At 41.2% G+C, this 20,538-nt stretch overlaps 1 protein-coding gene across 17 annotated transcripts in view; it reads right to left on the bottom strand.

The window, feature by feature from the left end:
* The window catches only part of nfixb (nuclear factor I/Xb), a 194,030-nt gene that overhangs the window by 8,758 nt on the left and 164,734 nt on the right, over nucleotides 1–20,538 (bottom strand). For 11 of the 17 annotated variants that reach the window (XM_032586884.1, XM_032586886.1, XM_032586895.1 and 8 more), the window contains 4 exons: nucleotides 16,689–16,817; nucleotides 8,065–8,240; nucleotides 7,078–7,225; nucleotides 2,215–2,306 (listed from right to left, as the gene is read on the bottom strand). In XM_032586884.1, the coding sequence (XP_032442775.1) occupies nucleotides 2,215–2,306; nucleotides 7,078–7,225; nucleotides 8,065–8,240; nucleotides 16,689–16,817 (545 nt within the window). The remainder of the gene's footprint in view (nucleotides 1–2,214; nucleotides 2,307–7,077; nucleotides 7,226–8,064; nucleotides 8,241–16,688; nucleotides 16,818–20,538) is intronic. The other 6 variants (XM_032586901.1, XM_032586896.1, XM_032586899.1 and 3 more) reach the window with 3 other exon arrangements.

The following is a 20,538-nucleotide window of genomic DNA, read 5'->3' as shown; positions in this document are numbered from 1 at the left end:
GACAGTATGCTGGATTTGAGGGTAGAAGTCCAGTTGGTGTTGTTCTGGCTTACTGCGAGCATGCAGCAGCAGCAGCAGGGTTGCAGCACCCTGATCCTCTGTGTCACTCACACCATCTTCATGTCGGGTGTCTCCCGGTCGGCGTGAGCAGGGGGCAGAACTGGGTCACTGCTGCTGAAGTTGGCTGCCCTGCTTGGGCTGTGGGATCTGCCACCGACGGCTCAAGTGCCAACATTCTAAAAGTCAAGCCTTGGAAACTCCTCCGCTCCTCCGGGAAAGCGGCCCTTTTGTTTTGTTTGACTCTAACAGGTCGCATGAATGCAACCCCTTCCCCCTCTGCCCTTCTCAGCTAGCACACTGCCCGGGGCGGTGGGGGCACAGCGGGCCCCAGCGGGCCCATGGCATTGTAACTTCTCCCTTCTCAGTTACTCTGCCTTCCACCCATCTATCTCTTGCAAGCATCGCCTCTAAATCCTTGGCAGCAGACAGTGATCACCCTCTTTTCTTTCCCCGCATCCCTCTCTAGCAAAGCCCGTCTCAAATTCCAGATCAACCGGCTATGACATCATGTCTGGTCACCCGGGGTAACGAGACGGCCGAGACGTGACTTTGAAGCGGGCTGAAACTCGGGGGGCCCGCCCGGGAGCGCTGTGAGGACCTCCGAAAGTCGGAGGGAAGATGTGAAAAATAAAACGCAAAAATAAATCCATACTGTAATCTTACATTTTTTAGAATAATTTTTTTCTGTCAATCTTTTTTTTAAAATCTAACCAAAGTGTAAGTAAGAATAATTGATTTAAATGTTATTTCTGACGCTCGTTTTCTACTGTAGCTCACAAGAAATGGAAAAGTTTCCAATAAGGAGACTGCTGTAAAAACCACCGAAACTGTGGGAATAAAATTAAAAAATTATGTGATTAATATAAAATAACACCTGTTTTCTTATGATCAAAAAGAGGGAATTGTGATGAAAAATGTTTATTATCTGGTAAAATGTCCCATGGTCATCTAAAATCAGATCATACAAGGCAGCATTTCTGCTAAATGACTGTAATAATTATTGAACAATGACAAAAAAAAAAAAAATTATAAAAATGTATGGTTCTTTACATATTTTGTATCATTGTCCCCAGTCAGAGGTTAATGCTCTTTGGGGGCCATGGCTTGGGAACCTCAGCATATCATTTTGTCTGCACTGTTTGGGTTCTTGTTTCTTTTCTCTGCTGGTTGTAAAGCAACACATTTGCCACTAGAGGGCATAAGAAGGCCACAGCTGGTAGCTGAAGCTTTCAGTGCAGCCTGACCTCTAGTCACCACGTAGACACTTTCGCCCCAAACCTTTCTGCTGTTTTGTGGAGACCTGAGTTTTTATCCTGCTTTATCCAGATTGCAAATTATCCCAGCTTCCCGTGCTAAAGACGTGTGGAATATTTGAAGACGTTCAGGACGTGCAAGAAAATTTCAGTAACAGTAGGGTAAAAAAAAATACTGATGGGGCAAATGAGTGAAAATGGCACAGAGAAGAGAAACTAAGAGGAGCAGAAACGAAAAGCAAGACAAAGCGAGAGAACGAAGGGCAGAGAAATAAGGGAGGGAATCCTGAGATGGTTTCCATGTGTCGAGGTGCGGGGCTGAGCTGGCTCCAGGCGGGTGTGGTTAGACACTAATGAGAAAAGTACTGGTGGTAATGGTGGAGGCACAAGGAAGGGGGGGGATGCGGAGCGGCGATGGGAAGAAAGCGTGGAAGGTGAAAGAGGCGAACAGTAAAAAGAAGAGAATTAAATATGAGCGAGCAAAGTTTGAGGAATGAAGTAGGTGAAGTGGAAAAGTGGGGGATTGGGTGGAGCAGGGAAAGGGAAAGGTAGAGAGAGAGAGAAAGAGAAAAAAAGGGCAGTGAGGGGAAAAAGGGCCGTCTGCCTTGAGAACATGCCAAATAAACAGTAGAGCACATATGGTAAACCACACATGTACAGTAAAATACAGATGTACAAATACACACTCTGCTGGTGCGCTGTGGGTTGGTGTAACTGGAGAGGTGGAGGAAACCCTGCAGCAGGTTTCACAGAGTGAGGGAGTAAGGAACTCTGGCTCACATCCACTCACTTAATAAGTTTCCTGAGTTTCACCAGTAATTACAGTCGAGGCATATGAGCTTCCTCTTACGGTTTCAACACGGAGAGCGGCTCTGGGAGTGGACGTGCCTCACCGTCTTACCTGTGTCTGCTGCGGGATGTTCAGAAAGTTGTTGTCCCGTGATCCGATGCCGACAAACCTGTTGGGAGCTGTGGCGCCTGGCGTGGAGTATGCTGTGGAAACAGAGCACACACCACGCTGGACATAAGTGACCTTTCAAGCAACTGGCCCCGCAACGTCAAGTTCAATTCTGTCCAATCTGGTGTATTTATACAGAGCCGAGTTACAACAGATGTTATCTCCAGGCACTTTACAAAAACAGGCCAGAATCGCTGTACGTACCGTAAGAATCCTGACTATACAATCACAGCCACAGTCAGATCCAACTACATCTAGCACAATTTGACCTTAATTATAAGACTGGATAATAAACGTCCGTTCATCATGTAATGCCAAATGCCAATGGATTGACTAAAGCAACACTTTACACTTTACTAGCTAAACTGATTCACTTAAACCTTTTTCACTCCAAGATTCCTGGGCAGCCTTAGAAATCTGCTATCTATCCTGCCCAGTCTTCTGTCCACAATATCTTTTTTACGCATCAGATTAGGACAAGCATTAACAAGTTGTACTTTAACTTACAGAGTCAAAAATGATACACTGATCACGTGTTGAGATGAAAATTTGGAGAGTAACATAAGTTTAACAACTACATTTGTAGGGGCAAAAATAAATAATGTTACGCATAAGATCAGTAGATAGTTAGAAAACTTACTCGACTCAAATGTACCACTTTTACAGCTAATTTTCCTTCCTATTTTAGCATATAACTACAAAAGATTATTTCGAATCGCAAGCAGTTACAATCAGATCAGTGTGGCACTAAATATGCTAGATGAAAACAGGTTTTTAAAAAAAACCCAGACATTGAGGGGGTTTATCTTAATGAGTTTATTGTCAAAAAACTATTGATTTAAGACACAAACAAAAAACCCAAAGGTGAAGGCGATTTTGTCCAAATCTTTACATAGAATCTGTGTCAAAGATGTTCTGGATGTTTAAGATATATTTTTAAAAACTGCAAATACATATGTTTCATTACTCTGTAATATTTTTCTAGAGCTATCCGAGCCTGAACACTAAATACAAATGTTGCATTTTTCCAGACTATTTGAGAATGCGTAGGAACCATGCTTTCTTGAATGTGTGAGAGGGCGATGTTTGCTCATGGTAATGCTACTGCTACTGCTAATGCTAATGCTAATGCTACGGCATTGTAAAACTAATTTAGCTTAATGACAAGAAAAGAAATCAAAAGTTAATCAGAAAAACACAATTAGCAGAAAGAAAACTTACAAATTTAATCCTTTTTTTTTCATCTCAACACAAACATTTATCTAACCAAATGTGCATCCTTACTACGAAGCTTAAAATATGCAACAAGATTCTATTGAAAGGAAAAAAATCCTATGGATAAATGTAAATGTATTGTTTTATTTGAGAGGTTTTAAATGCCGTCTTGCACACAATGTGTTCTTCTCTTGTCTTGCCCCTTTTTCCACCCATTTCTAGAAATTTCTGAACACAGGCTGCTAGCTGAACCGTCTCAGCTAGCTTTCATACCTTAGCAGAACTGTTAGTTACAGACTGACTGTTGAGGTCAGAATAAAACTGGTGGTTGTGTAATAAAATAGTTTTATTAAAATAGTTTTATGTAAAGGTATGCAGTCTGTTTCTGCCTGTAGGAATGCTGCTTACTTGGTAAAAGTCTTAGCAAGACTATTTTCTTGTCTGTATGTTATAATGCTAATGCTAGGACTACGTAAACCAAGATTAGAAAATGATCTAAAAAAATCGAAATTAATTAAAAAAAAAACATCTAGTAGCTGTACAATTTCAACTTTTATTTTATTTAGAAATGAAAATGTTCCCTACTTGCTGCATTCTGCTGTCATCTTTGATCCCTAAGCTACTTGCTAGCTTTCCTGCCTTTAGCCTTTATCATAGGGCCATTGAGATTTCAGTGCACAAAATAACAAACCTTTCTGTTTGTAGTGTTCATTTTACTCGAGCATTAAGTGTTGTGAGAATTAACAGTATTCAAGATGTATGTTGCAGCCAGTCAAAATTCATAGCAGATGGTTTTTATGTGAATACCTCTATTAGCATTCGGGTTGTCAGGACTTCTCTATTAGCCTGCCAGAGAAGAAACCTGAGCGATACAGTCTTCCTTTTTAATGAATTCAAATGGTAATCTTTTATTTATCTTTTTTATTTACCCTCTCTCGTTCTCTGATGACTCTGGCACCATAAAACCCAGAATTGCCTTATTATACAGTGTGCGATACAACTAACAGCCCACCAGCTGATCCTTTTGCTGAGAAATCTGGTGTCCATTTAGTGCTCCAGTCATAAAATGTCATCTCTGCTTTTGTTTCTTTATACTCAGATACACCGTGGCAAACTTTACAGCTCTGCGGACGCAGCGTTAGCAGCCATTAGCCAACATCTGGAAGTCATCAGCAAATTGCACAGTTCTCCATTTATTCTCCACACACCACAAATTTATTTCACTCTGACGGACACTATTTCTCCAAATTCTTGGCCCCTTCTTTCTCTCTGACACTTCTTAGAATAACTCTAAAGCTGCGGTCTTCTGTGCACTCCTGCATTTTACCTTTTAGATCGCTGTAGATATATAAAAAAAAGATCCCACATATGGAGACAAACGTCTCCAAGCTTTTCCTGCTCTTTTTAAAACTATAATATTTCTAGCCTCTGTTTTTAAGGTGGGCAAATCAATAAAACTATGTCTTTCTAAAATAGTTAATTGACTTATAAAATTGTTATCTATAAATTTGGATTTTGGTAGAAAGGTGGAGGCAAAAATATAGCGCACCATAAATTTTGTATTGAGTATGCAAATTAGCTAAATTAGGCATAAGTGAGCATAACTCCAACCAATGAACTGAAGCGCATCCATCCTTGGTATGCATAGAAAACGTAAAACTTGCACTTTTTCGTAAACTCAGTGGCATTAAAACAGGAAGTGGCTTGAGGCAAATTTGTAGGACTAGCCTAGAAGGGGTTAGTTAGTCAGTCTACCTGCTCAGGTCTGCAGCCGGTTGGTGGGCAGACATTTGGCATTTCTCATAGTTTTGTTTTAAAAAAGTGTTGTAAAAATGTCTTTGGCGTCCTCACCATGACTGTCTGTGTTTTTCTTGCTCAGAAATATTTCCAAACCTACAAATGTATCTTTTCTGGTAAACAAGGGCAATGTCTAGTGGCAGTTTCAGCCAGCTGAGGGTTACTGTACAGCAACAAGTGGGAGAGGGGCACCACATAATGTTACAATGTTACACAGAACCAGAGACAACCCAGGTCACTCCAGTATTTTTAATGTCCATCTGATAAAAAACACTCTGAACTGTTGGGTTGTTATGATGGAAAAATTTAGCAATTTTCAAACCACAACTTTTTGAAACTTTGAAACACCTTGACGACGGTAACCGACCCACTTCTAATTTTAGCATCTCATTTTACACATTTCTGTCAACATTTCGTACCGTCCTGAGAGAAGCCTTTCCAATATTCAACCGGTACAAACACACTTGCAGATGATTGACAAAGAGTTAATCTCTGGAGTCTAAGGTCTTACTATGTAGATCAGAGTTTTATAAAAGTTACAGATTGCAGCTTCACATATGTCACAAATATGACTTTAGAAATAAACCGAAAACAACATCTGTTAAAAACCGTAACTGGTATTTATTGACTACTTAGGGTATTTTACTAGTTAATAAATAAGCTAAATAAAAAAATAAATGAGACCAATAACACCAGTGAACTTGGTTTTAATGAAGTACTGCTACGCATATCATTGAGGTCAGTGAAACCCAATGGAAATGTTTGTCATAATCTGATATGCAAACGCAGATCTCCCTGGGTGACAAACTCTGCGCTGAGAGATGAAACACAGCTGAATCCTGACGCTGAGGATCAGTCGGGGATATTTAAAACCAACTGGCATCAACGTCTCTGACAAATTTAGGGCAGTTTGAGGTTCCCCCACGGACTCCAGAGACCTAAACTTACTGAAGGACTCCGAGAAGCTGTGTGCAGACTTTGTGTGGTCTGTTTGTGTGCAGGAAAGGGAGGAAGGACAGCAATGAGAGACACAGGAAGGAAGGTACAGTATACATCCATGTGTTTCTAAGAATTGAAATAACATACAAAAGACATTAAAGACTTGCAGACGCTGACTGGGGGTGAGGGCGGGGAGGAAAACGCTAGCTTTGAAGAAGAGCTAAAAGTTAGAAAATAAAAAAAAAAAGGTGCTCCATCCAGTGCCCCTCTACCGTAAGACTGGCAGACATATTTCTGTCATCACTCCCTTACCTTAAAAGCTTGACTTATTCTTCCTGTTTCACACTCATCAAGCAAAGGGATCCACAAAAATTCCACTAACGTCCCAGTTTCTGCTTTGGAGTCCATAAAACATAACTGCCCTAAATTTGTGCCCCTCTGGAGACAGTAAGTCAACACTCGAAATCTGACAGTTTGCCGATGAGTCCTTTTTGGGAGGAAAAGAGGAAACAGAGCAGCAATGACGCTTTCGTAGCATGACACGTGGAGTGGCTTCAACTTGTGGTGCCACCACAACTCAAGGGGCCTAATAAAAAGCCATGTGGAGTGCCACACATGTCTGTAATGACACATAGTCAAAACCTCTGAGGGCCTGGGACTACACCTTATTTTCTCTGCTGGTTTCCAAATTCTTCTGGAAGGAAGGGGAAAGTGAGATGCTGGAAACACAATTACGGCACGAGGTCGGAGGAGGAACAACACGACACTGGTCTTTTGTCACTAGAGGGAGGTTTCTCTCTTTTCTTTTCTTTTTTCTCGTGTTACTTTGCAAACGGTCTCTGCGGGGTCACTTACACGGAGATGCGGGCGAGGAGAGTCCGCCGTCAGGGGGCGTGCTGTTGGGTTTAGAGTCGGGCATGGGGAGGGGCACTGGGCGGGCCACTGGGGGAGGTGGAGGCAGCAAGAAGGAGCCTGGCATTTTGCTCTGGCCGCTCCCGTTCGGCTGCGGACAACACAAATAGGGTCAAGAGGGCGGCATGCGACAACCCGCAGACACGGAATGGAAAAGGGGAGCGGCTCAAGAAGGCCGGGCCCAAAATATAAACAAATTCATGACGGAAGGAGGAAGAGATGGGGGGGAAAAAAAACAAAAAAACAAAAACTAAGGGAATGAGGTATGCGGACGCCACCTTTAATGAGGGTGTGGAAAATAATAGCCACCACAAGAAGTGATTTGGTGCGGGACCAGGTTCCGCCGAGGCGGTCCGTGTTGGGTGAAGGAGGTTGTGGAGGCAGTGAGAGAACTCTTTGACTGGGCTCATCCATCAGATGGCAAGAAATCAAAAGCATGGGAGAACACTCGTCTACACAATCACAACACCACCAACCAACGGTACCAAATCCCAATCAACCAAACGGAAACTAAAATCGGAACAGCTAGAGATGAAGACAGTAACACGATGACAACACAGGACTGGTGTGCTCGACTTGAAGCGTGCCGTGACTGAGTCCCTCTCGTGCTGATGGTTGTAAGCTTCTGAGGGGGGTGGGGGGGATTGGGTGGAGCAAAAGAAAGAAATGGACAAGAGGAAGAGTGGGGAAGACGTTGGGGTCCGGAACAGGAAACGGCAAAAATGACACCGACAAGACAATACGAAGATTTCTAGACCAGCTGACTGAACCAGTGTCTGGTGTATTGTGTTTGTGGATGTGTCTCTGGTGGTGTGAGTCCTCATGATGTGAGAGGTAATTGGTGGTATCTTTGTTTTGCCATCAACCTGCCTGCGTGCTTTTCTGTGTTTCAGGCAGCTGCTGCAGGTGGCAGCGTCCCTCCTGCCTTACCTGTCCGGAGGCCTGCCCTGAGCCATCGGCACAGACGAACTGCACAAATTCCTTCAGGGGGTCCTGTCCGGGGTGGTGGTGGTATCGTATGGTGGGGTGGGTGAAGTAGGGGCTAGACTGCTGGATGATGGAGGGGGACGGGAAGTGTAGGGCCGAGGCTGAAGCACGGGGACTCCCTGCGAACACAGAAATTGGCATTAGTCAGACAAAGGCCGGGAAGGATAAAGTAAAGATGCGAGAGACAGATGCACCCGTTAAAATGAAACACAAAGATTAGGTGATGAATGAGTGACAGCAAGAATGACACAAACTGTTACAGATGTGTTTTTTTTCCAGTGGGACGTATGAAAGTATATCAATCTCCTAAACATAAACAAGACGATATTTAGAGAGCGTTACGGTGTGCTTAAAGCAACACATTTCACATTCCAGTTGATCCAAGAGTGACTTCAGCACACACACTTCATTACAATCAACTAGAAAAAATCTGGATAAAGACTTTTTTGTAAAAAGATTCGTAAAAGTTACAAAAACTCAGAGGAGCAAAATCAGGCTTCATGATTTGGTAATGGTAGCGCGTGACGCCCACAGGGCGGTTCAGGGACCACTCAGTTCAATGCGTCAACTATGAACCTACCTTAGTCCGTCTATAATCTAAAACAACCATTAATCATCATGAATGATGTATGTGAGAATGTGGCTGTTCTTATTTATTTATTTTTTGTTGTTGTTTTTTTTACCAGTTATTTGTTATTTCTTACATTGTGTGTGAATTGTGAGACAGTTATTTTTTTGTTTTAAGCATATGCATTGACTGATGGCACGTTTTAAATTTCGTTGTTCTTGTGACAATGACAATAAAGATCTATCTATCTATCTATCTATCTATCTATCTATCTATCTATCTATCTATCTATCTATCGTCTCTGTTACTGGTGTAAAAAAAAAAAAAAACATTTAAAAAAGAAAAAAAAAACAATTATGGGGGATAAGTAATCTGTTAGAATATCTGTTAGAATATCTAAATGTAATTCACCGCATCATTGTTGGAAAAGTACGTTGAGAAAAGTACCGTAGTTGCTAAATATATTTAATGAAAACCTCTTTTTTTTTAGGATCTTAAAAAAAAAATTTCAACAAAACACTGTACTTTGAATGTGTGTGTGATCTACAATGTGCCAGGAGTTGGTTGATTCGGGACTCCTCGACATAAGGCCTATATCTATCAGTAAACCTGATTTGTATTAAACCCCCCTCCAGCCCATACAAGCCAACCAGCACCTTGTTCCAGGCTGCCTGCTCCAACGTGAAGTCATCTTCCTGCTCCTTTAGTCTACCATACTAATCCCTTTACAAACTGGGAGAAGGCCAAGTGTAGGGGGTATGTGGGTGGGTTCAAAACAGGAGGAGAGGAATGGTTGGGACAGAAAGGATACAGCTCTTATCTCCCTCTGTGACTTTCCTCCTAATCTCCTCCTTCCCCAAAACCCCCCAACTATCACAAAATGGGAATGCTTTATTTATGAGTTCTTGTACATTTAAACCAGCAGCGTTAAAAAGACAGAAATAACTTTATCAGTCTCATACAGCTAATCAGAACAAGAATCTAGTGTGAAGGAAGAAATTAAAAAGAAATGGCAGGAGGAATAGAATAAGTAGCGGAAAGGGAGACATTTTTATTCCATTCTAAAAATTGTGGGCAAGATGAGGGAAAACATCAAGGAGGAGGAGAGGATATTTTATCAAGACTTTGATTCGGCCATACTTTTTAAAATTCTAATCGAAAAAGAATAGGAGAACATCGTACAGGAGGTTGTGACTGTGGCTAATCACGGTAGACAGGTGAACATGTACTTATGGATCAGATACAATATCACAGAGGGAGAGGTGTTCTTCAAAACTGACGTCACGAGCAAAAAGTACAATTTTATTTAGTCGAGTTATGTCGCTTAAATGGAAATCACATTTGAAGTGAGACGTTTTTTCAGTTTCTTGTATAATCAGAACTTGAGGTTTCAATTCTGGCTCACACTCCAATGCAGTAGGTGGCGATAAAGCACACTGGAAGCTGTTTGCCAACCGCTAGTAAAATTAAAGAAGAACCAGCAGTGTTTGTGTATTCTGCTGTAGTTTTAGCTAACTACTCATGACTAGTTCACTATTCACCTGAAATGTTAGTGAGTGACAATAACATTTATAAATTATAATTTTTTTGTACACTTTGGCTTTATTTTTGACTACTTTGACCATAGTTAGATAACCAGTTAAATTATTTGGCCATTAGTGCTATTTCACAGTGTAGCTAATGATAGTTAGCTCTTACTTCCTTGTTAACCCAGAAAGCTCAGATCTGTCCTTAAAGTAAATATAGAGAAAATGTTTTTTGTTTGTTTTCGATTACGTAGCTATTGTAACATTTATAATCAATGTGTAATCTAATATTGGCTAAATAATAGCATTAATTATGCCTTTAGGTGAAAGTTAGAAGTTTTGAGCATGTATCCCAAACTTGGAGCTTCGTAGCTTAGTTGCAATGTTTTTTACCACAAAACGTTTAAATATGACATTTATTTGTAGGTGAACATTTGAATGTTAACATTTGGTTAAAACGTTTATATTTAAGAACAACTCACCAGAAGTTCTTGCAGCTATTCAACATGATTTTTCCCCCCTAAAGAACAATTTAGCCACACAAACGTGTAAAAGACAACTCTGCCTTTTGTCGAAACAATGTAAAAATATGACTTAAAAGTAAAAGATGACAAGATATCTATAAAGAACACATATGTTCACTGAATGTGACTGAAAGGTGGTCAGAGTTAATCAAAGTCGATGCATTTTTCTGGGCTAAATACAGAAAAGAAAAGGCAAATCTTAAACAGCCGTAAAAACATCCATGGTTGTCCAGAATTGGGAGGGATACTTATGCATTTATTCCAGGTGTAACAGTAGCTAGCTACTTGAAGTTTATGCTAAATATTTCCACCAACATCACACTCCTTCTACTACTTCTTTTTTATCAACATCTAAAGGTCGATACATACTTTACATCAGGGCTGCCCAAACGTTTTGAGACCAAGATCTACTTTTTCTCTCACCAGCCGACTGAGATCCACCTCATGACACGAAGACATAAAAATTGTAAATTAAACTCTACTGACTTATTTTATATGCGAATATACATCAGTTATAGCAGAAATATTAAAGTGATAAAAAACCTAATGCCGTTTCTTCCTCAGTGAGATTCTGACACTGGGAGGAGGTTACTGGTTTCTCAGTCACAAGCTGGTTGCAAACCTGAGGCCAGCAGGTGTCAGTCAGTTATGGTAGATCTGAACTTTGACCTCAATATGAGAAGCTACAGACTGATAGGAGGAACCAAAGAGCTCTGTAAAGGTAAAGGCAAATCTTCTGAAGCTGGGATATAATTAATTTAATTTCACATAATTATCGTGGTAGAAGCCATTTGTTTGTTAAAATTTACTGAAATATATTTGTCTTATTTGATGTTTGTTGTGAATGACGTAAACTCACAAACGAACGAAGTAATTAGTCTAAGTTTGTCGTTTATTGAATGTTTAGAAACTACAGCAGTTGTAAAAGGTAAACAAAGGTAAAATAACCACTCGTACCTTTTTACACCTGTTGCCGTGGCAACCGCCTGCGCCCCGCAAGCCGAGCAAAGATTACGTTAAAAACATAACATTCAGTCTGTTACGATATCAAGTTTCCAGGCTTGATATTTATTTCTCGATTATTAATAAGCCTCCCCTGAACACAGCGACGGTTGATTGGCTCATTTAAACTCCTGCTCTGCTGGTCAGTCGGTCTTTGAGTCGCCTTGTTTTTTTGGTTAATGAAACCGAAAGGCAGTGAATTGCGCAACACTTTGTTGAAACAATAATTACTGAGAATATTAATTTTAACATGTTTTGTTGATTTTTTTTTTAGGATCTTAGTTAATATTTTGATAAGCCTGTCAGAAGAGGAAGTGCTGATCTCGGCGTCCTGGCGGCGTTCAGTTTGTCTCTTACTGCCGAGATCAACTCAAAACCTTCCTGCGATCGACGTATCGAGCAAACCTGCTTTACATAATGACATCATTTTGTTCTTACAGCTCTGCTTAGGGAAGTTCTTCTAGCTTCTTCTAAGGAGTTCTGTACTTTAGTTCTTGTAAACTATAAAGTGTCCTTGATAGCAGGAACTTTGTTCATGTTCGTGCCACCTTGGGCACCGAGAACCAACTCATCTGTACTTACCCATCACTTTTCTCCACGACTCTCAAAAGTGTCCACCACCCCGTTAAAATGCCAGGTTCTTGTGATGCGAAACGAATGAAAGGTTTCATAAATCATTGCAAACCATTTTTTCCCCATATAACGCAAACTTTCCCAACAAAAACCTACTAAGCCTGGTGGTAGGGGACGCTAAGGCAGTCCACCAACACACCGTGTTTTTGTATTGAAAAATGTTAAAACATTGAGACCAGCCAGCAAACCTAACTTAATCCGTCTTTACTGTCAATGTTACTGGTGTACAAAAACCCAGTTTAAAATGAACAAACTGGTAGGGGAGCAGGTACAGTCCGGTGGCCCATTAGGCTAATAATACACTGGAGGAAATGCTGTAATGTGACATTTATGTTGCATTATTCAAGGAAATGTATTTATTTAAAAACAGCAGCAAAAAAGGAAAACCGCAACAATGCAGAGCTTCAGGATCAAATGGATCTCATTCTACAAATGTATCACTCAGGGACAGGCTATAATAAATTACACACACACACACACACACACACATACTTATATATACACAAAAAGCGCTCCTTACCAATATTTATAGTCATTGTGGCCTTGCTAATGGGATGAGACCATACAGTTCTAAAACTCTGCTACACATGGTCTTTAATAATTTGGCAAATAAATACAGTTATTATTCAATGACTTCTTGAAAACAAGCATTTCAGAAAGATTCATTCTGTGCAAGAAGATTCAGGGGTGTGTTGCAATATTAGTGGTTAAAAAAAAAAAGTCCCAGAAAGGTGAAGAGCCGTTCCTTTAAATGAGGTTCCTGATTGCGGCGCCGTGACAGCAACACGTTCCTTCCCTGCAGCATTTTTTTTTTTTGCACGATCCCAATCCGCCTGCCACCGAATTCCTGCGGACCCCGACTGACATGCAGAACAACAACAGCGCTTATGATGTGGTGAGCACTTTCACACCAAAGCGAGGCACCAAACGCAATGTTGAAGTTTGTCTGGAAAGTAATCATAACTGTATATAAAATAAATAATAATAAAAAAGCAAGAAAAACAAAACAGACTGCAGTTCACCACAACAGCGTCGTGGTGAGGTGTGAACGGGCGTCCGTCCGTCCGCACGCAACGACGCCGAGATCAGATTCGCCGCGTCTGGAGAGGCGGCGGGGCAACGTGAGCAACCGCAGGGGAGGGAATAATGACACAGTGGTCAACCTCATCGCCTCACATCTGCTCCATGGCTTAAAAATGCTTTGAAGCTCCGCTGCAGAACTAAAGCACATGTGTAATTATCTACAATGAGCGCCTTCATTGGGTGAGTTTACAAAAGAAAAGCAGAGAAAGTCTCCTTGTTGGTCTGCGCTGTGGTTTGAATAAATTAATAAAAACAGGGGAGAGATGATTTATGCCTGTAACTTCTTTGCAGGTCGGAATCGGAGGCGTTTCGACGCAGGAATCAGACAAAACTGCATTAACTCGTATTAGCACGCTCGCAGTTGGGCTGCTGATAATGAATTTGGAGAACTGTGGTCTTTGGCAAACAATCACTTTGGATGTTTTTTGGGTTGTTTTTTTTTTTTTTGCTAGAATATTGGCACCAGTGAAGGGGGGAGCCTCAGAGATTATGTGAAAATAAATACGCAGGATTCACAGAGGACTAATTAAAAGTGAACAGAGTAAATAGAAGCAGCAGAAGATGAAATGTTCTGACTTTTTGTTTCGTACTGTAAAGCAAGGCTCTCTCCAAAGGCCGGGACGTCTTCGGGTTCGGTTCAACCCAAATGTTTCTCTCTTTAAAATCCCTGTTCATCCGTTTAGTCATGCAAACTTTCTGCTAACAATTTAAGATGTCAAGCTCCGGCTGACAGGATGACGGAATAATTATGACATCATCTGGGCTATTTTGTTTCAATTTTGGGAAGCGCTTGTGAAAAAAAGCCCGACGTGTAGAACACATCTGTTCTACGGAAGAAAAAAAGTGCTCACAGTTTGAAACGCTGCTGTAGTACAATAAGTGGAGAATTTACAGAAATTTTCTCCTACTCAAGTAAAGTATTAGAATAAAACACTAATTCTATCAAACTGCAAAAATCTGCTCAACCAATCAAAGACGGCGCCATGGAAACCTCTCAAACTTGTCCAGTTTTTTTTTCTTCCTTTTTTTTAGGAAAAGAAGGAAGGAGTTCTGCAAACGTTGCAATCCCAAGAGCTATTTTTATTTTCAGGTCATTAAAACTCTTTTATAGCTGCAAATGTTACTTAAAAAAAACAACAAAAAAAAAACAAGTCAACTTAGAGCATTTGATAAGCATCTACCAACTGAAGTGTGTTGATATTTTAAAAGAACCGCCATTTTATTTCTTCTTTTAGGTTTTATGAGTAAAGACTTTAGCAAAAATGGGATGGATTTTTTTCTATGGGATCTTGATGTTTGTGGAAAATTATGTAAAAAAAAAAAAAAAGTATGTAGTTCCAGTCTAATGGCTAGAAAAACAGATACAAATATTTCTATTGTTCAAATTTGGTGCAATTATTCCATTAAAAGTCTGAAAAAATAATAAACACCTGCATTTATTATAATATCTATATGTATATTTTTTTAAATTGTCTATTTCTTTCTAAGTTTTAGCTTTAGTTTCCAAAGAAAAGCAGAAGAATTCCAATGTGGTTACATTATACTGTGTCTGTTAGACTGCTGATGAATTCTGCTCTAATGCAGCATCTTCACACCGAAGCACGGTGGTGGCAGCATCATGATGACATGATTCTCGCCCAAAGAGACTGGTTAGAGTTGATTGGAAGATGGACAGAGCTAGAAATGGGGCAATTTTGAAAACAAACCTATAGAAGTGTGTGCTAGAATGGCCTAGTCAAAGTCTAGAAGACGGAAATCTGGTAGAGAGTCGGGGGCAGGACTTGAATTTTGCTGGTGCTTCAACAAGGGGCGGCCTGAGCAGGCTTAATCGACTCACGCCTGAAATTACATTTTTAGAGATGGAACTGTAAGAATTGTTGAAAACTGTTTATTTTTCCTTCTACTCTCCAATTAGCAGCAATTAAAGCAACAACCCTTTGGGAGGGAAAGTTCCCCTGCCCCCAAGTTTTCTTGGACAAAATTAATATTTTCCTCAACTCTAACCAGCTCCTCTGTCTGTGCTGAAGAAAATGATCCCCACAGCATGATGCTGCCACCACCATGTTTCACAGTGAAGATGTTAAAAATGCTGGATTTTCCCTTTACTGGTTCAGCGCTTAAAGGGGCAGAATTCGGTAATATGGACTTTTTTGAGCTCTATATCATGTTATGCAATGTTATTCCCTCACCAAGAATAACATCATTTCTCTTGCATGTTTGAGAAATAATTTAATCTTCATGGCAAAGATTGAGCTGGGTAGATCTAGCCCCGCCTTTGAGGTGAAGCTCCTCCTCGGAGGTGCAGTTTATAGGCTTCCGCCACACAGAGCAGCTCCCCCCCACAGTACCTCCACTCAGCTCCTTCAGACTAGTCAGCAGCGGTTAGCAAACACCTGGTGGAAATGTAGAACTGCTGAGTTCATTACAGGAGCTACTTCTCAGTGAAACGCTGGTAAAACTGTTGCTTATTGTTTAATAGAGGAGCCATCATGTGATGACTTCCTGAAGGTGGAGTTTCAGAAAGAGCAGGAGTTTCTTAAAGAGACAGAGCCCCAATTTCAAGGCGCTAAATTGCAAAGTCAAATTTCTCTTAAGTCATACAGTATTTGATATATATAACATTTTCATAACAACTAGGGTTAACAGTTATGTGATTGTGCAATAAAATGACACAATGTGCCTGGAAAGCACATAATACTGCCCCCTTTAAAATCTTAACAGAACACACAGAGGTTTGTGGTTGTAAAGAATTCAAAAAAGCTGAAGCGTGAAAACTTCTGCGTGGCACTGCAATCGAATCTGAAACAGATGTAAAGTTCAAGTTTCAAAAGAAGAGTAGAGAGATGAAAAAAAAAGACATCCAGAACCACGTCAATGCTCTAAGAAATACGCCGAGCAGTACAGATATTCCACCAGCAACCGTCCACCAATAGCCAGGCCCAGAAAAGGTCCAAACAAAACCACACCCAGAGACCCCAGAAGCTCCACCACCAACACCACCACCCGCACACGACAGAGCAACGTGCCGGCTTCAGATTCCCAATCGCTCTCATGCCCCCCCACCTCTAAACCGCAGTAAGGAGGGGGAGGGATGGGTGTGAAGGGGTAGGAGGGTGGGGAGGGCCTGGAAAAAAGTGTGGGGTAGGAGGAGATGGTGAAGAGGAAGGGGTTGGAGGGGGTTGGCGATCAGGGAGCTGGGGGGGTTTGTTGGTTTGGTTGGGTTGGTCTCACCTGGTCTCACTCCTGCCAGCATTGGCAGTGGGTGGTGGGTGAACGCCATGCGGGGGGACCTCGTCTGGGAGGACAGGGCGCTGAAATCGAATTTCCCCAGCTTCTTATGAGAACCAGGCGACGAGAGTCCTGGCGAAAAGGGGATCAACAGAATGGCAGAACAGAGACGAGGTTTTAATCAAACATGGCTGCTTTTTGTTTACTTCGACTCTACTCAAGAAAACTCAGATCAAGTCAAAGATAGAAAAAAAAAATCAACTACTGGATCAGATTTCCTCAATTTGATGAAAAGAAGCAAATAATTACGATTGTAATCAACGGACTGATTGATTGACTGATTGGCTTGCTCATTGATTCCGACGTCCATCTTGACATACATAGGGCTTCCTTTAGGTTGGTTCTCCGTCCGTTGGTGTTCAGTCAGTGGACCGTACCAGACGGAGGAGGGGGAGTGGGGTGAGGGTCCGGTGAGAGGGCATGTTTTAAAGCAGCAGCGTGAAAGAAGGTGACGGGAGAGAGGGGAGGAAGGTTTGGGTTTGGGGGAAATGGAGGTCAAGAGGCCAGGGGCTTAGCTTCAGGACAGAGGAGAGCTGGAAGATGCCCACCGATACGGGACTCAATAACACAACATCTAAGTATCGTGTTTCTATCCTCACACTGGTAACTGGTAAAAAAATAATAATAATCAAACTAGCTCACAGATAGAGAGCCTTGCAAAGGTTTTCACACCACCTAGAACTTTTTCACACTTATTCTTCATGTTACAGCTACAAATGTCAATGCTATCAAATGAGAGACCAACACAAAGTAGTGAATAGTTGTTAAGTGAAATGAAAAATCATGACTGCTTTTCAAAGAATGTCGGCATTCAGCCCGCCTGTAATACTTTGAGAGCTTTGGTTGAACTAATAGCTGCAGTTTGGGGTTGGGCGATACAACAATTTTATCGCAATTTTGTGGGCGATAAATGGATTTTATAGATTTATAAACTTTTCTGTTTATGAAGATTAGAGTTTGTGGAAAATGGGATTTTTTTCACACCAATGCACTTCTTAGGCTTCCACAGTTTAAACTGATGTCAGCCATCTTGTCTTACTCGACAAGAGTGTTTTACCGCCTGTTTTTATTTCGACTCTGAATTCAAGCCAACCTGCAGAAGGAGCGATTGACAAATTAGCACGTTTTTCATTTTCAAGCCGTATCGCCCAGCATGTATCGTATCACTTATTGTTTATTATGATAAATTTCTCATAAGAATTTTGATTTATTGTTCCCATGATAAATTTCAATCAGTGATGTTTGAAACCCCCCAAAAGTGTTCTTATTGTCGGGTCTGTTTTTTTTAATATCCACTGTTTGTTCAATGGCGTGTCGATAAATATCAATACGTTTATAAATATAATCAAGTACAATGATAATGATACAAATCACACTTTTGTATGTTTTGTGGGGCTATGACTGCTGTGCCATGCAGTCGCAGATATAAAATTACTTAAGAAATAAGTAATAAATAGGTTTTAGTGCAACTTTTATCGTTATCACAATAGTTCCTGAAAATATGGTGATAAAACCTTAAGTCCATATCGCCCAGTTCTACTGCAGGTCTTTTAGGATAGATGGCTGCCAGCTTTAAACGGATGGAAACTGAAGATTTTTTCTTTCTTCTGAGCAAAATATTTCAAGTTCAACCAGATTGGATGAAGATCATCGTTGGACATCAGATTTTTTTAAAGGTTTTGTTAGCTCTAGTGGCCTTTATTTGAAAGTAGTCCGACAGGAAAGAGGGCAGTGAGAGAGGGGGAGGACATGCGTCAAATCTCGCCAGGTCAGGAATCGAACCTGCGACTACCACCACGAGGACTAATGCCTCAATACGTAGGTCATGCTTTGCCCGTGCGCCACCACAGCACCCCCGTGAACATCAGTTTTTAAGTGTTGACACAAATTTGCAAAAGGATTGTTGTCTGTACTTTAACTAGCCCATCCTAGCATATCATTCCATGGTTACGGTCTCAATTCTACTTAAGGCTACAAACAAAGAGCCATCTTCTGTTTGTGCTGAAAACACTCATCCCCACAGCATGACGCAGCCCCCGCCATATTTTACAATGTGGATAGTGAGTTTAGGTCGCTCTGTTTTTAGTGAGATTAAAATCACAGATAGCTGCATTTAGAAGGCGGTTTTATTTTGGGGCCTAGGAGTTTTAGAGGTGTGCTGAACATAAATATACAAAACACTTTTCTGAGTTTTAACAGTAAGAAGCAGTGAGAACCATGAATAATCGTCACCTCAAAATTATTCCCTACTTTGTGTTTATATCCAATAAAAAAATTGCTAATAACACACTTTAAGGTTTCTGGTCATAAGATGAAAAAAATGGGGGGTAAAGTTAAAGGGATGTGAATCTCTTTTTGCAAGGCACAGCAAACCGCAGCGTTGCTACAGAGAACCTCAGGAGCCCGAGTCAAAACAAACATGCCCGACCAGCCAGTTCACTGCAACTCTTTAGAAATGAATGGGATCCTGAACGGCCTCATATCTGGGGCAGGCTGCGTTTTCCGTCTGATGCCAGCACAACCTGTGCAGCTACATATAGCTGCAGAGGAGCCTGCCAAAACACACACCGACTGATCCTCTGATGCAGCTCTGACTGTCAGGCATTGTACGCAGCCGCCTCGAGACATGTTGTATTTCATTAAAAGTGCTCCAGCTCTTTTTTTCCCCCTCTATTGCGCACCCCCCCCCACACACACACACGTCGCTCAGGTGGAGTGGCGAGCGCTGGGCACGCTTCCAGCGAACGCTTTGTGGGGGAGCCGGAGAAAAATGGAAGAAGTTAAGTGGGAAAAGAGGAGTGATGGCACACATTGATGAACACAATAAAGTGTCCCTGGGCATCTATAAATGTCAGAGAGGCTAAAAGGCTGTGTAAAAAAAAAAAAAAAATATATATATATATATATATATATATATATATACATATATATATATATAAATGGGCACACTGAAGTACAGGCTTGGCTTATCGTCGGACCAGAAACATGGCCGTAAGTGTGAGCGCCGCAGATGAAAGAGGTTCTCTTCTGTGATGAAGGGCTGGTGTGGTCCATGCTGAGGGAATTTATTTTGATGTATGGCAAACCAAGGGCACAATTTAGACTTTCTGGGTTTAAGAAGGAGCTCCAAATGGTGTATTTCGAACCACAATGTTTAATATACGCTGTCATAAAAGCCCCAAAACAAGAGCGATCCCTTACACTGGGAATATTTAGGAAAATACAAAAAAAAAAAAAGTCCATCAGCGACATCGAAAGAAAAGAAAAAAAAAAATCAACTTTCTCCGTGAAACATGCTGAGCTCATGTTGCTTCGTATTCACTCGAAAGAATACAGTGATAAACAGAGAAGCGAGAGGCCCATAAACTACTAAACGGCACAATATTCACACATATAAAACAAACAGTGTCAAATAAAGACGGCGGGCAACTCCAACATGGCCCAAAGAGATGTGGAAATAGACTTTACGAGCAGAGCGTATAAAGTCTAACAGCAGAGTTCTGTAAAGCTGGAGCTTTTTTTAAACGCTGCGCTGGGAAACGCTGGTCGCCGTTTACCCAGAGCGTTGGGACGCGGCGCAGGCGCAGCTGTTCTTGTGTGGGCACCGAGGATCAAGGAGAGAGAAAAAAAAAGGTGGGCGCCGGCACTTATGTTAGGCCACGCGGTTATCTCCACATGTAGGAGGGAGGTGCAGACGCAGATTATACATCTTGTTCACTGGTAACATGATAAAACAACAGAAAAAGAAAAAAAAGCTGTGATCAGACTTAGACACACGTAAAAAAAAATAATA

Source organism: Xiphophorus hellerii, chromosome 16, assembly GCF_003331165.1.
Source record: "Xiphophorus hellerii strain 12219 chromosome 16, Xiphophorus_hellerii-4.1, whole genome shotgun sequence".
Taxonomy (NCBI): domain Eukaryota; kingdom Metazoa; phylum Chordata; class Actinopteri; order Cyprinodontiformes; family Poeciliidae; genus Xiphophorus; species Xiphophorus hellerii.
Note: the sequence above shows the minus strand (reverse complement) of the source record. Positions and strands in the feature narration are given on the sequence as shown.